Source organism: Hirundo rustica, chromosome 3 (assembly GCF_015227805.2).
Source record: "Hirundo rustica isolate bHirRus1 chromosome 3, bHirRus1.pri.v3, whole genome shotgun sequence".
In the NCBI taxonomy this organism is placed as follows: domain Eukaryota; kingdom Metazoa; phylum Chordata; class Aves; order Passeriformes; family Hirundinidae; genus Hirundo; species Hirundo rustica.
The window spans coordinates 94736453-94753401 of record NC_053452.1 but is presented as its reverse complement, the minus strand read 5'-3'; the positions used below and the strand labels follow the sequence as shown (position 1 = coordinate 94753401).

The window sequence follows — 16949 nt, the reverse complement described above, 5'->3', positions numbered from 1 at the left end:
GTATCTCTTAAGGAAACCTCCTTGTCTGCCCATCCCGACAGGGTGGTCACACTCCCACCACCCTCCCACTCTTGGGAGAGACCAAAGCCCCTTCACAGTGGGCAGCTCCAATGATCTGACGGGTCCCCATTTCACTGCCTGCACAACCCACTCTCACAGTCAGATCAGGTTTCCTCACAGATTCCACCCTGGGTCTCCTGCAGCAAACTCTTGGTTGTCTCATCCCATAAAGCCATTTATTCACAGTGCACTTACACTGAAACAGCCCAAGCTGATGCCTCCAAGAAGAATCCCAACCAAGAAACCCCTGGGCTTTTGCAACCTCACAATCTTACCACTCCCAAAAGTCTATTCCTCCCTAGTCCTCAGCTCCTGCCATGTCTTTGAGTGTCCTCTCAGCAGCCTGAACCACAGGTCCCCAGGGCCCTTTGCTGTGTAAGGTGTTGGCAGTTTGAGGTCTCTTGCCTTAGGCTGCACCACCCAGAGCTCCAGAGCAGCTTGAACTGCAGCTGCTCATGCAGTTACCAGCACCAACTGTATTCCTTAACAGTACCCTTAAATAATGTGAAATATATTTAAGGATGTTTAAGGTGTCCTGTAACAATGAGGATGTTAACTCATAATGACTATAACACTCTTTAATGAACAAAAGTTACCTGGCAGTTCTGTTCCTTTGTAGGACCTGGTAATATTTAACACCAGTCCTCTACTTCCTTAAAGGGTGATATTCAAAAAGATGAGAAGTCTTTTGTACTGTGGAAAATAAATGAGGCTCATTTTTATTTCCTGCAATTGCCACATTTAACGGCATCAGTCAGGCTGGCAATCTGTCATAAATGGAACCCTCAGGGACTGATACTGGGCCCCACACTGCTTCAATATTTTCAGAAATTATTTGGGTGGTGGCATTGAAAGCACCCTCACCAAGTTTTCTGGTAACACTGAACTGAGTGGAGGGGCTGACATGTCAAAGAGACCTGGAGAGACTGAAAGAGTAGATTAGCAAGAACAGTATGAACTTTAACAGAGACAAGTGCAAAGCCCTACACATCTGTTAGAATAAGCAAAAGAGCCTGCTACAGGCTAGGATTTGTATGCTTGGGGAGCAGCCTTGCTGAAAGGACCCGGGACTATTGCAGTGGACAAACTGAATATGAGTCAGCAGCACACTGTTGCAGCAAAGAAAGCAAATATGTTCCTGAGCTGCATCCAGAATGGCATTACTAGCAGAGACAGAGAAGCAATCATGCTGTTCTTTTCAGCACTTTTCAGGCTGTGTGTGGAGTATTGTGTCCCATTCTGGTCCTCACAATGCAAGAAAGACAAAGACAGACTGGAGACGTCCAAAGGAGGACCTTAAGATGATCAAAGGGTGGAGAACTTTCCCTGTGAGAAAAGACTGAAGAAGTTAGGTCTCTTCTTCCTGTAGAAGAGAAGGCTCAGAGGAGACACTGTCACAGTATACCAGTACCTAAAGGGCTCCTCACTTCACTGGGAGCCACAAGGAGAGGATAAGGGGCAAGAGGTCCAAGATCCATAGGGGTATGTTTCATTTTAACATTTGAAAGAATGTTTTTACAATGGGAACAACCATGCCCTGCAGCAGCTACCCAAGTGACAAGATAGAGTCCCCATCACTTGAAGTTTTGAAGATACAACTGGACAAAATTGTGGACAATATCATCTAGGTTGCCTTTCTTACAAAAGGTTGAACTAAATGATCTTGTGAGGTCCTTTCCAGCAGGGATTGTTCTATGATTTCATGATTCTATGATCTAATTGGAATTCTACTGTTCACTTGTTAACCTCTGCCTTTTCTAGGACTGGATATATGAAGCATGGAAGATATGTTTCAGTGTGGTTACCAGATGTGGTGTCCTAATTGTTTTGGACTTTCTTTACTGTTAATAGAGAAGAAATGGTACTTAAAGGGCAGGAGCAGATATCATTGATGATAGCTTCAGGGCAGCAGATATCTCCATACTAGAGATATGTAGGTATCTAATGCTCCTGTAGACAGATACCATGGCAGGATATTGGGAGTCTTACAGACTTTTTAACCTTTTGATTGAGAATCTGTAGTCTGGAAAATAGGTAACTCTCCTAGCAGGCAGTAAATGCATGCAAGTTTTGCTTAAGGGCTTGAAAGGGAATGAGGACCAATAGGTTTTCTACTTAAATGTTCCATTATAGTATTATTACAGAAGATTGTGTCCCTTTCAAGTATCAGCAATGTCAATGAAGAGTAGTCTATCTCATTCCAGAGGTAAACACTACACTGAATGTATGAAAGTCCATGTAGCTATCTAAGAAATTTCCAGGCCAAGAATGGAGATCGGTGTTCATTTTAAGCATTTCTTGGATAAGCACAAGCAGACAGCATGGATCACATTCTTACCTAATTTTTTCCTATATTTAACTACCATCATAAGGGTAGATTCCCCGGATGTCAGCCTCAATGGCTACTGTATTTGTATTCTCTCTCTGTATATGTCTATACACACATATGTATATGCATCTATTCAAAAGAAGAATCTGCTCTACACATCATGCAGTTGATGTTATATAGGGAAGAGGGTTGCACTGAGCACACAACAAGCTCAAATGGGTAGTCTCAGTCATCCAGGAATCTTGGAAGTGATTACGGACTGGCCAAAATGAAAGAGACTCAGTGCATTCCCTTTCCAAATCAACTCTGTGACATAATTAACACAATTTAGTCAGTTCTTAGCAATTGTGCACCTTTACCTCTTGTACTTAGAAGACAGAGAAATCCACAAAGAAGAAATCAGAAGACAATGGTTTCATAAAAGACTTAGTAAGTGAGAAATTTTGCCACTCATGAAATCATGCCTGGAATTCAGTTTCAATATCACATCATTGGTTCAGTTTTGAGAACAGAAGATTTCATGTCCTCTTTACATATTCTTTCTCCATGCAGAAAAATAGTTCTTTATTTTAGGTCTGACATTCGTTATGCAAGAGCAAAATCCACAACAAATCCATGCTACTTTATCTCCAATTAAATATTTCTAACACAAAAAGCTGGTTTTTCAGTTTCCCTGGAAATTAGGAAGGCTTCTAAACTAAAGTAAGTTGACACACTTATTTTGTAGAATAAGGAACTGGTTTGAGTTTTGAGTATTGCTAAAAAGAATATTGTTAAATGCATGATTTCATCTGTTCTTTATCCAATGGGTCTGATGTATTTGCTGCATAATTCACTTCCAAAAGTAGAATAATTTTCATAATTGCATTTTCCTTATTGCCAATTCAACACACAACCTTGTTACTAGCATTTAATATAAAATATTATCAACTTTTTGACTGGGTCTGGCTGGGATGGAATTAATCACTGTAGCTGGCATGGTGCTGTGTTTTGGTTTTGTGACCAAAACCATACTGATAGCACAGGGATGTTTAAGGTATTGCTGAGCAGCACTTACACAGTGTCATGGCCTTCTCACACCATCCCACCAGTGAGGAGGCTGGGGGTAGCCAAGAGTCTGGGAGCCAACACATCCAGGACAGCTGCTCATGAGTGACCAAAGGGATATGCCATACCTTGTGGCATTGTGTTCATCAGTAAGTTTTTTCTGTTGATTCTTCATTTCCTTACTAATCCAATATACATCCATACTTTAAAAGTATATGAAATCACCAGAGAGGCAAAAATCCACCTACTTTAGCTACACCAGAATCAGAGCAGTAATCCTGAGTTTGGGTTATTATTCATGACTTAATCCTTTTCTCTTGGTTTGTTTTACAGAAAAAACTTTCTATAAAAAAAAGTCTCATATAAAAAGAGAGAAAGTGTATGTGCTTAATGTACACTTTAAGCAACTAATTATCTGGTTTTGTTATTTCCTGGTTTTATTAATTCGGTTTGTTCTGTTGAGGTCTGGTGACTTTAGATGAAGACTGAATGCTTCATCTTTTTAATGAGAAAAGCAGGCTAATAAGTTAAGCCAAATCTATCAAAGGAAGGTCCTTGAATGTCAGTACCAATTTATATCACTGTATCTCCTCCATTGGAAGGGCAGGAAAGATAAAATAAAAGATTTTTTTTTTTGAAGTATTATCAACTAAATTCCACTAATCAAAATTAAACATTTTAGTGCCATATTTTCTTCTGAAAAACCTCTTTGAATTTGAATATTGACATGTTTACAACCACCAGAAGTCTCCTCCCAAAACCAAGAACATTTCATAATGGTATCAGAAATGATGGAATACATACTCCTAGTCTATGTGTGAGCAAATAAAGACATGTTCTCTCACATACATATCTATATATAAAACTGTATTTTTAAATCATGGCATATCCTAACCTGAAAAGCTCCCAAGACGTGGTGCTGTCATATCTCCCCCATCGTATATTTCAAGGGAGTCCCAATTATGTTCAGTGGCAAAGCTGATGACCTGGATCTATAAAACAGGACCACAGAATTTTTTAGGCCAACAAGCCATGTGCATTTTTAAATGTTCTATAACCAACAAAATAAAAAGGGAACACATAGCAAAGAAAATAAAAAATAAGAGATTCAAACAAAAGACACATCACTGGAAAGAATGTAAATAAAAATCAATATTCACTTTTTGCATTGTATTAACTCTTAGAAAATATGACACTAGGTAAGTAAGAAGAATTTTGCATGTGTGTTGCATCATTTTAAATAATTATTCAAAGTGGAAATGAGCAGATAATCAAGATAGCTTCAGAGCTCTCAAGGGCCTCAGTAATACCCTAGCAGATAGAAAGAGTTGGTATTTGCATATCAGATTGAAGGATCAGGACCTATTTTCAACATACTACACAATTAAAACAGAAAACTGCTTGTTAATTACTTATCATTCATATCCCTATGTGAAAATAAAGTAACATAAAATAAAGCTAACCAAAGAACAATAATGAGAAATCCAAAGTAATAATATTTCAATCACCCCACCCCCCAATTATAGGATTACTAATTTATGAAATTTTTAGAGAAATAAACAAAAAAATACTTAATATTCTATGCTTGACAGAATACAGACTTGCCTGAATACCTGATCCCTCAGTCACTATGATTTTCCACACACAATTCAAGCTGTTACCATAAGGTTCAGGATAACCTGGTGAAAGAATAGTACCTCTGCGCTCAGTAAAATTCCCACTGCATGGCACTGAAAGAAAGTATTATCACAAATTATTACACAACTTAAGGCACTTTAGACAACACAGAAAAGTTGCTGTGTTGCTGACAACACAGAATCATTTTACTAAGATCAAGATAATTTTAATAATTTGTTTTTGTAGCATAAACACATAGACATGAAGCAATCATCTGAACTTAGAAAGCATCTTATCAAAAATACATTAATGATATCAAACTTAAGATACAATCTGCCTGAAAACAATTCAGAAATAAACTTCATTTTGCATGTGTGCAGCCTAGAATACCCCAGCAGCAGAGCCTAGTCATGTCTTACCTTAGAGTAACAACAAACTCTAAAGACATAACAGTAGACACAATCACGATCGACAGAAATCATGCGAATGTACCCACAGCCTAAGATAGTTCCAATATTGAATCTAGCTGATAAAGTGGTGTAGTACATTAAATATTTTACCATATATGTACTTTCTTCTATAAGGTTCAAGAAAACAAAAAAACCAAAACCAAACCCAAAACCAAACCAAGCAAAAAACAAACAAACAAACAAACAAACAAACAAACCCACAAATGACCAAAAACAAAAAAAACCCCACCAAACAAAACAACAACAGAAGTACACAAAAAAAAACCCACCAAAACCAAACCAAACCAAACCAAAGAAAATCCGGAATACACAGAAAATAGGATAACTACATTTATTTTTAGAACACTCTAATTCATTCTAGAGTAAATTCCTAGGAATAGCAAGGATTTTTGGATATAAATCCAAATAGGGAGAAGGTAAAACATTTAAATGTTTACCAAAAAACTTCGGAGTGCTAAGCTTTATTTCAGTGCAGGTTTATTGACAGACTAAAGAAAATTAGTTATATTTAACAATGTTATCATTGTTCTATGTACACTATGCTTTTGTTTCTTTTGCTTGAAAAAAGACATTATCCTATGTGTAATAGAAATACACGTGTATAATACACAAGTACTGTGTAATAAAACAGGTAAAGACACTTCTGAAGAATTAAATTCTGTCCTGTATTTCAACCTGTAGATAAGTCATGAAAATAATGAATGTTCAAGAAAATGTGCATCACACTTGTTCATATAATCTAAGTCATTTTATGAAACAATATACTGCCTGTGAGCCAGCTGGTACTCAATTATTTCTTGATATGGAAAGCTGCTTTTTTAAATTGTGCATGACTGATATTAATCAAACGAGAGTGAATATGTGGGTTAAATACTATTTTCTGAAACAATTCTTGAATTCTAATTCAGAGACGTGACAGAACAGACAACGTAAGTGAAATTGCTTACCTACGCAGCTTGGTACTGTGTCATTCCACTGAGCCAGGGCGTTTGGTACAGACTGACACCGAATAGCTTTTGAGCCTTGTAGCAGATAGCCAGGACTGCACTCAAATCGAACAACAGAGCCTGCTGAAAACTCAGAGCCAATTCTCCTTCCATATCTAGGCTCTGGAACAGAGCTACACTGTGTATCACTTGTGCGGGGAACAGCTGCATAAAGACAGAAAAATACAAAGTCATGAATACAAATGATGGTCATTAAAAAAAAAAAAAATAGACCAGTAAAAATGCTGATTGTTTCTTGTTGGACAGAAATTAGTTCATGCTACTTGCTCTGCTCCTGTATTCTCAAAGACTGGACTAACACTTTCATGGCTATTAGCTGGAACACGATTTTGGGCTGCACCTGTGTACAGTCGTGTGAGTGCCATGGCAGCTTCGAGACATTTTGACTTTGGATGCACAGCTTTAGGCATGAGATCAGTGGGTGTTTCTGCAACCCTCTTCAGTGACAGGATCCTACATCTACCACCTACTTAATTTAATAAATATGGGCCCTTTGGCTTCTCACTAGAACTTTCTCATTAGAAGCCCAGAAAAATTTTATGGTGTAGCTAATCAGATATAAAACAACATAATACCTTTAAAATAATTATCATATTGGAGAATATGAAGAGATACACCCTCCAGGCTATTTCAGTGTTTTCTTTTGATAGCAATTATTTTTACCAATAATGTCTGAGAATCCATAAACCTGATATGATACAAGAGCAGTTAAAAGACTGCAAGCAAAATAATAACATTCATTAGAAGCCCATGGGATAGTTTTCCCTTTGGCTTCATTATTTATAAACTCTTCTTGATAACAGGTATTTTTTTATACCTACTGACTGTTGCTATTGTGCATATTGTTCATAGATCAGATTTGTTCCACTACATTTCATTTTGCAGTTAGTTAGTAAATGTAAATTTAAAAACAAACTAAAAATATTTATATAGGAAATGACAGAGGTATAATTTGTGTGCAATATCATCTATATTTTACAGCATACTAAAATAAAGGTACATTAAAAATAACCCCATTAAATCTATGCAATTTTTTTGTGTGAGTGGCATGTTCAAAAGCTTTGTTTCATCAGTTTGGTTTCTTCAAGAAGTAGTTTTAAAATGTCTCTGCATCTAGATATGAATAAGTAACACCAGGAAAATTGCCTGCCATTTAGTCCTTAAGTAAATAACACAAAGGTGCACCAAGGAGAAAAAAAAAAAAAAAAAAGACAGTGGTTGCTACACTCTATTCCTGACAAATTTTCAAGCACAGCTATATTTAGTTTTATTTTACAGCATTATGTTTAAATTCCTTTGCTGACCAATAAAAGTGAAGAGAGATATTTCTATCTGTTCAGGGCACAACTGTTCACCCCTACCATGCATGTTCAGCTACCCTGGTCACTAAGTAAAAGACAAGGTGTATAGAGCCTATACAAACTTATTTTAATATTAATGACTTCATGCTCATCCTATTTCTTATGTTGTCATTTGCTCTATTCAGAAACTTAATGAAGTTGTAAGTACTATTAAATGCTCTAAAAATTAACATTTCTTAACAAGTTGGATATGGAACACTAATTGAAATAAGTTCTAACTTAAATCTAGCATTAAACATGCAACACATTTTAGCAGAACATTGGAAGTTGTCATTTATGATTACATTATGCTCTACCAATTTAAGTGTTGCTACCAGATATAACAGTTAAGTTTGCCCATGTATTACTGAATGTAGAGAAAGGCTTTTTCTAAGAAGATTTAGAAATAATTAATACTAGCAATAACAGAAAAATACATTCTCCTTTTTATTAATATGCAGTGAGTTGATTTGTCAGACAAGGTCATACAGATACAGGAGCATGTATTTTTCTTCTAAATCAGTGCATTGGTTGATTGCAGAAGATTTTTACCTTGAAAGTGACAGAAAGTTGTAAAATGTACTCAGGATTTAAAGAATGGTCATAGGCAAGCAAGCATACTCCTGGGCAAATGCACAATATGGCAAAACAAAAGCAAATCCATTTTTCAAGTTTTTAAAAATAGTTAAACACCTTACAGAGTTTAAACACACAGCTTATCTTTCAGCAAACTTAATATACCTGCCTTTGTTCAAATAAACAGGAATTTGTGATTAATTCTCAAGAGTACTTCACTATCACACAGATGCTCTATGAAACTTGTTCATGAATGCAGTCCTAACCATGGCAGGAAACAGTTCTGCACTTGTGAAAGGAAAATGATGAAACCATAGTTCAGGAATTTCACACAGTCAAAGATCTTCCTGATCATAACCTGCAGGCCAGATGCAGACTGCCAGGTCAGTTCAGCTGCTCCTTTTTGCTCTTTTATTGGGATGAATAGTCTTTTCTCTACCCATGCGTCTTCTGCACTATTTTACTCAAACCTTTTTATTCCATGATATTGTATAATGACTACACTGGAATAAATGATGACTTTACAACTGCCTGCGTGATGATGGCTGCTCACGCATCCAATCGCATGACTGTCATATGCCTGGAACTACAGCTTCTGCCGTGTAATTAACCATTAACCCATCCCGTTGGCCATGAGATAAATCATTCACAATTACGTGACAGCAAAGGGCTCAGTACATTGTTGTATCAGTTTTGATTCAGGAAATTAATACTTCATTATGCTTAATTTATTACCAATTTTACACAAACTTCTGATCAGTGATTCAGGAATTCAAAAGAAAGAGGACACACAATCAACCTAGTTAATTAAACAATTTTACTTCATTCTCATCAGGTTCAACTTCAAACACCTATCCTCCTCTTACTTTTCTTAACTTCCTTGTGTCTATCTTTGTTGTACCAATGAGGTGATAGGAAGCACAGGAAGTTGGGGTATGTACTCATTTTTTGAGTACCTCACATACCTCACCTCCTCCACCAATGTACTTAGCATTTTACTCGTCTTTCTCCTCCTTTTTGCTTCTTAAGGTTTCCACATCACCCTTTTTCTTAATGTTTCTCCTCCAGCATGGGTCATCCATGAGCTACAAATGCTCAAGTCCCCTACTGCAGAATAGCACTTTCACAGGCTGACAACCCCTCTGAGGGGTTCTCGCTCCAGCAGGTGTCACCCACAAGCCACCGTTCCTTTAGAAGTAAAAGCCCTTTGATAGGGAGGACCGCTTTCCAAGAGCGCCTCCAACAATCCCTCCAGCAGCATCTCTAGCAGCACATACCCAGGAGCATCTCTGCCCCAAAGCACTTGTCATCCACAGGTACTTCTGAGAACAGGCACCACAGGTTCCTCTGACTAGTGGGAATTTTGACATGTGAGAGATTGCTTAGACCAGCTTCACAGGACATTGTTTGTGAATGGCACATGGTAGCTCACAGCCTCCTCCCACAAAGGTCACCACCTCAGACACCTGCTAGTTAACGTCTAAAGCTTATCTGTCTTACCTAAGAGGCTACATGACCTGACTGAAAATTTCAACATCGCTTCTGGAGTATTTTCCATTCATTGTGTGGAAGAAACTCTTGCTCAGGCTCCTATGGGAATACCATCTTTTCCTATGCACTTTTTCACTCAATTTTTTAAAAGGGAAGAAACTATAGGAAAAAAAAAAAAAATTCTTCCCTTTTCTCTAACCCTTGCCTAGCAACCATATCTGGAGAATCCCTACAACAACTGTGCAGGCGGAGGACACTTTTTAACAGTCAGATTTAAGAACATCCTATAACTTTTGGTAATAGCATCAGGAAATTTGCATACATGCACTAGTAATCCGTATTCTTTTTTGGGTAACTAGACCTTTTAGCACCTCTCAACACAGAATGTCAGATCATCTAGTTTCATAATAATATTGCTTTATGAAAGTTATTTTCCTGTGAGCAAGTTATCTCTGGCATGATAGCAAATGTAGGGGCAGTTTACTAGCACTCTTAAATTAGCTCACATACCAGAAATACTTTTTCAGACTAAAAGCTGACATTTTACTGAGGTCAGCCCTGACAGCCACAAACATCCATGGCTGCATTTGTATCAAATTAGTCTATTGCCAGCAAGAAACACTCAATGACATTTAAAATTGACATTTTGCTCAGTTTTCCATATAATACCCTGTTATTGGTTCCTGTGAGACAGGAAGTGATAAAGATACAAAAATCACCACAAGGTACTATTTTTTTAATCATCCTCTCCCCTCCACCCCATTTTAAAAAGAACTGCCTTAAGAACAGATGTAACGCAAGCTATAGATAACAACAAAGTGAGGTAGTTGCAAACTGCTTAAAATGGGATTTAAATAGTCCATGTAAAAATGTAATCCACTTTCTAAGACCTATAAAAATTTAGGAAAATCAGTCTGTTTCCCTAAAAGGTGGCACAACTGACAGTTCAGCTGAAATGCCTCCAAGATTATTTCAGTTGGAAGAGACTCACAGCAATCATCTACTCCAACTGCCTTTCCAACTCAGGACTGACCAAGTTAAAACATGTTATTAAGGGCATTTTTCAAATCCCTCTTAAACACCGACAGGCTCAGCACACCAATCATTTCTTCAGGATGTCTGTTTTAAAGCAGGACACAATGTGTCATGGTAGCATATACAAAAAGTAATTCTAACAGTCTTAGTTCTGCTCTCTAATTATATTTAGCAGTCAATGTGTGGCTGTGCATTTTATTCTTGTCACAAATTAGATCAACTTGATTGTTAAAGTCACAATCTTCTTTTATTTCTCTTTGTCTTCTTCATCCTACTATACTAACTTTCTCAATAATCCTCTTTAAAATCTCATTTGACTTAATAAACCAGTTAATGCATTTTTTTGTATTGTGTAACAAGTAAAAAAGACAAATATTAAAACTCCATAAATTTTTGGATGGTAGAAAGGTATTACTTTACTTTTTAAGGAAGGAACTCTGTACTGCTGCAGCCTGAGTCATATAAAAATATAGGCTCTTGTTGCTTAGGTGATATCATAGCAGGAAGACAAGCATAAGAAAGCCTGAAAAAAATTTCCCAGTCTTCTTACATATGATTGTTCTTAATATATGTCAACATACTTGACCCTAATATTTTGGAAGACTCAATATTCATTCAGTTTCATATTACAGATGCTCTTTACCTATTGCATTAACTACAAGGAAATGTGATCATCTGAGAAAAGAAATGAAGTCATAGATGATTTATCCAGAAAAAAAAAGTTTTTGAGAAAGTGGCATCACAAAAGCCATTAAATCTGAATCAGAAGCTAAAACTGCTATCTGTCAGTTGCTCAAGACAGAATGAGAAATAAGGAAAGCAATAACTTTTTCTCCCTCAAGCCTTCCTTTTAGCTTTTGCCTATTGTGTTGTCAACTTAGACTTCTCAAGCTGTATCAAAGAGGCATTCCATTTTCTACAGTAATTATCCTCCATTTTTCAGTAAATGTTTCATACTGCTGTGAAACAAAATTGAAATCAGCCCCGTGGAAAAGTGAATAGGGACAAAGGTGAACCTGTAATAGAGGGCAATAAGTAAAATTATTGACTTTGCACACAAGATTACTGTGTTTAGTGTGAGAGTGGATGTCATTTCTGAAGTATTTAAAAAGCTAGTAAGCAAGTGGTCATTGGAAGTACGATCACATGCTTTATAAGAAAAGAAAAAAAAAAAAAAAACTCAAAAAAATAGAGCTTATTAAATACCACTAACTCATTAGCCAATGTATCTATACATATATCACTGTATTTGGTAAATCTCTTAAGATATATTTTAAAATATATATTAAAATCCCATGGTATTCGAATAGCTTCATGATTTTTCTGGGATAAATAAAGTGACTTTGCCTAACTCATTTTGTGCTCCTATTTGTTAAAATCTATTCCTTACAGTTGCTAAAAACATAAATGTCTGAAATGAGGCATAGCATTGTGCTCACGTGGAGACTTCCTGTTCAATAGCATTCTATGTGTGTATATGTACAGCTAATAGAATTGTGGGGTTTTATCACTATGAATTCTTCAAAAGCAGCAAAAAGGAACACTTTAGACTGTTAACATTAACAATGTAAGACAGAAATATGTCATTCATATGCAAATGGATAAGAACTCAAATGCTGAAAGCTCTTTTCTAATTCCAGGAAGTTTACAGTCTCCCTCTTTTACTGTTAATTTTGGATTATAAGTTTTAATGCAAGTGTGTATAAGATACTTTTGATGTGTAATAAGGGTAGGTAATAATATTTTGAGATATATCCAAAGTGGAATGTGCAGTCATGTGATATTTTTCTATAAACACAGAAGGCTTAAAAATACACCCTAACAACTTCTTACAACCATGAAAATATTCTTGAGGTAAGATAGCTCTTTCCATTTATTTGTTCGTCAAACTAGGACCATGCTCCAATCTTAAAAAAAAATAAATAAATAATAATAAAAAAAATCTAGGAATCTTAATAATATTATTTTAAACTACTTTTTACACTTCACTTTAGTAAAGGTGTGCAATGACTGTCTCATTAAGTTTACTGGGTATGTATGCAACACGTCTAGTGAACTGCCCAGAAGTCGGTCCCTTTGGGACTGCATTTGTTGCCTGTACAGGCAATGAATCAGTAAGCAAGGCTGCAGGTGTCACCAGAGTGCATTCAGGACTCATGGATCAGCTGAGTGCACTCAGCTGCCCAGCAGAATGCCAACAGACTTGGCCATGCCGTGTCATTCTTGCATTTCAGCTGCAGTGTGCAGAAATGCATATTATATCTCCTCAGGTTCAGCTGGGTCAGAAACAGACTTGCAAGTCTCCCACCCACCCTTCAATACGGAAATGGCCTGTCGGTCTCTTCTGCAGCAATTTTCTCTCTGAGCTCTTCAAGAAGACAGAATCCTTAGAAGCCTGAACAAAAACTCTTGAAAAATCAGCTGGGAATACTGAGAAAGACTAATACAATTAAGCACACTCCTAAATCTCTTGAGGTCACTCAGCAGTAAGGAAGCAACAGATTGCTGACTACTGAGAAAGGCTGGACATACTCAGTTCTGTGGGGCTAGACAGTATAAACACAGACAATTACTGTTACGAAGCCAGTGTACCATCAGAAGTCCCTGATCTCTGGAAAAAGGTTATGACTACATTTATTTGATGCATTAAGATTTCTGCAGAATTAAAAAATAATACAATTCATGAAATTGTCACCAGTGTCTTCCACCAAAAGTAGACAAGTTTACCTTGGTAAACAAAGTGAAACCCTCTGGCTGATGCCCCACTCTTAGCACTGAATCGCAGAAGAATTTGATTAGATGTAGCCAAAGGCAATGTCTCTCCTACAAATGGAAACAAAATAAATACACAAAACAGAAGCAACTGTTATAGGTCTTTAATACGTAATCAAATATACTGTTAAAACACAAATTCATGTTTTTCTCTATCATTAAAGGAAACATAAACAACACTGTACAAAATTAAATTTGTCATTGCCAGTATAAAAATACTTCATGATACATCAAGAGAAACCTTCTGGAATTTACTGCAGCCACTGGAATTAGAGCTCCTATAAACTACCTGACTGGAGAACTCTGCTGCCACTTGGGGCCAAAATTTTTAGAAGGCTAGTTAACTCTTTTCTGTGACTGAGAGTTTTACTTTTCCTTGCAAAACACATTAAACAAATAAAAGTATTTGAAAAACGCCACAGGGATCTTCATGGAATATTTACCATTTCAAGAGTAAAACTGAGAGAGAGCAAACCCATGACTTGTTTTATGTAGTGGCTTCAATAAAATATATGGTCACCCATGAACTATATTACATCATTAACTTTGTTATGGCATTGCAAATTTTATTTCTGACTTGAGGATCAATAAAAATATTTAATATACTTTATCTCTTTTCCCAACATATCTGTCAGGAGTCATGACAAATGTTCAATAATGAAACACTATAGAAAAAATTGCAGTACTTCTACAATGACTCCAGTACATATGACTACTGATTTTATTCTCCCTGGACTGTATAAACCCATATTTTATGAAATTCTACAGAAATGAATGATGATTTAAAATATCATATAGGTATATAATCCTTTCAATTTGATTAATTTTATATTATTGCAACTAGTGATTCCATGTAGGAGAATCCTATCCTGAATCAGATATGTAACAATGTAAATCAGATATGTCACAAGGAGTAAATAAAAAATAAGAAGTTTAAATTCAAATATTTTTAAATGTCTGCTGTGAAAACAGACATTAGTTTCAATATTTATAAGATAGTTTGATGCAGTAAAATTTGGTGCTGGGGTGAGCTGTCTCTTAAATTTAAAATTCTGATTTTTTTTTTTTTATTGCTGAACTCTTGTCAGTAATTAAACAAATCTTAGATTTTTTTGTGAATTCATATTATGACATAAATAACGGAATTCACTAGAGGAAAATTAAAAGCTGAGTTTTTCATACAATAATATATTTACTATAAATAAAATAGATATGTTAAACTCTTTTCCTATGAAGTATTTCTCCGATTATTCAAAATAAAAACCAAGAAGCCTTGTACTGCGAAGGTATTGAACTCACATATGAATGCCCCTAAATACTAAAAGTGTTTGACAAAACACATCCATAGCTGCAGAAATATAAAAATATACTTACATATCACTGAAGATGAACACATTCATTATATATGCATACATTTGAAATTTGGCCATGTTGAAATCCATAAAATCCATATATCATTATGATTTCACAAGAACAACATTTTGCTATAGTTACCTGAATGCAACAGCTGGCCTGCTTTTAGTCTAAGTGCATGTTTGCATATAGATAATTGCATTTTGTAAATACAAGTAATTTCTGTTTACATTAGGCATTAAGAATATGTAGATGTGTATTTCAAAAAGTCAGAGAAGAAAATTATACCATCCAATCTGCCCTCTTACACAGAGATCTGAGAACTTCATTCAACTGTTTTTACACTCTACACTGAGTGATCAGTTCTTGCCTAACCATATGTTCCAGAATAATGTCTTGATTCAAAGATTTAGAAGGGTATTCCATTTCCCTTAGCATCCTGTTCCAATAACTTTATTTCCAAAGTAAATTAATAAAATTCTCCTGATTATTTTTTCCCATACTAAGATGTGTAAGAAATGTATACTTCTTTTCTTTATTAATTACCTGAGTGGGATCCAGAGAGAGAACTAAGAAGTCTAGCTTGAGAGTTTTCTCCATCAAATAATTCTGCCACATCATTCAAAGCTGTCTGAAAATAGGCAAATTGTCCAAACACAACTAGAAAGAAAGAAAGAAAAAAAAATAAAAAAAGAGGAAAGGATAAAGAGGGATAGAGAGGAAAATAATAAAAAGAGACGAGATAAAAGAACTTAGTCTTTAAAATTGAATTTAAGGATGTATTTCTGTTTGTCTTATTTATTAATTAATTCCTGCATGAACTTTTCCAACATACATAATTGTCTAACATGATAAAACAGCTGCATTAAGCTTACATGCAAGAATTTTTTTTTTTAATGTTCATTATTTCCATATTTTTTATTGAAACCAAATTTATTAAATCATTCTTTCACCAAAACTGTGACCTCCAGTCAAATTAGTCCTATTGCTTAGGTACCAAGGGGATCAAAAAATGGAATATCTAAACAGAAATATTTGCACCAAAATTACATTACCAAATATAGCAACTATTAAGGACCATCTATTATCACACAGGATTAGTTGCTTACCCGGCTTTAGTCTGAGGAAGATTTTTTTTTTAACTTACTGATTTGTCAAATTTTTAAATTTGCATTAGTACTTGTTTTATCAGAAGGTTGTAAAAACTGATCAAATATTAGAATTATCAGTGTTAGCAGCTTTGACATAATGCTACACTCAATTTTCACTTCATCTGTACATAATTTAAAATATATTCATAAATAATTTAATATTACATCTCACTGGCAAATATCAAATAGATTCACTGAATTCAGATATCGTATAGCAATAGAAACATGAAGTAAAACCAAGTCAATAAAAATATTATTTTGTCACTCTAGCCACCTATATTTTGTTTACAGCTGAGTCCTTACAGGTTTCATTGTACACAGAAAGTACCAAATGCATTTAGGCGCTGTGAATTAACCCTCTTGGTAAATAAGTAGTAAAATTATCTTACTGCTATTTGTCTGGACTTAGGAAAAACCCGCTTTGTAGAAAACTACAATTTCTTGAGTTTAAATACTCAATACTTTCTGTCCAGGTATTTTGACACACTAAAAGAATCAGTTTTATGATTTTTCACAAGCATTTCTGGAATTTTCATGTAGAATTGTTTCCTTTCCCTCCACTGAACATATTTGACAAATGTCCTCTTTCCCTTGTCAAAACATGAAAAACAAAAAGTTAAAATGTAAGAGGAATACAAGAGCTTGTTTTCTGACACCTGATTTTACTTTGCAGGAAGCTTGAATGAATGATTATCCTATGA

General features: G+C 35.5%; 1 protein-coding gene across 1 annotated transcript in view; it reads right to left on the bottom strand.

Moving 5' to 3' along the window:
* The window catches only part of CSMD1 (CUB and Sushi multiple domains 1), a 950789-nt gene that overhangs the window by 153594 nt on the left and 780246 nt on the right, over nt 1-16949 (bottom strand). The window contains 5 exon segments of the mRNA XM_040059570.2: nt 4332-4428; nt 5042-5166; nt 6471-6674; nt 13700-13795; nt 15644-15757. Of these exon segments, the coding sequence (XP_039915504.1) occupies nt 4332-4428; nt 5042-5166; nt 6471-6674; nt 13700-13795; nt 15644-15757 (636 nt within the window).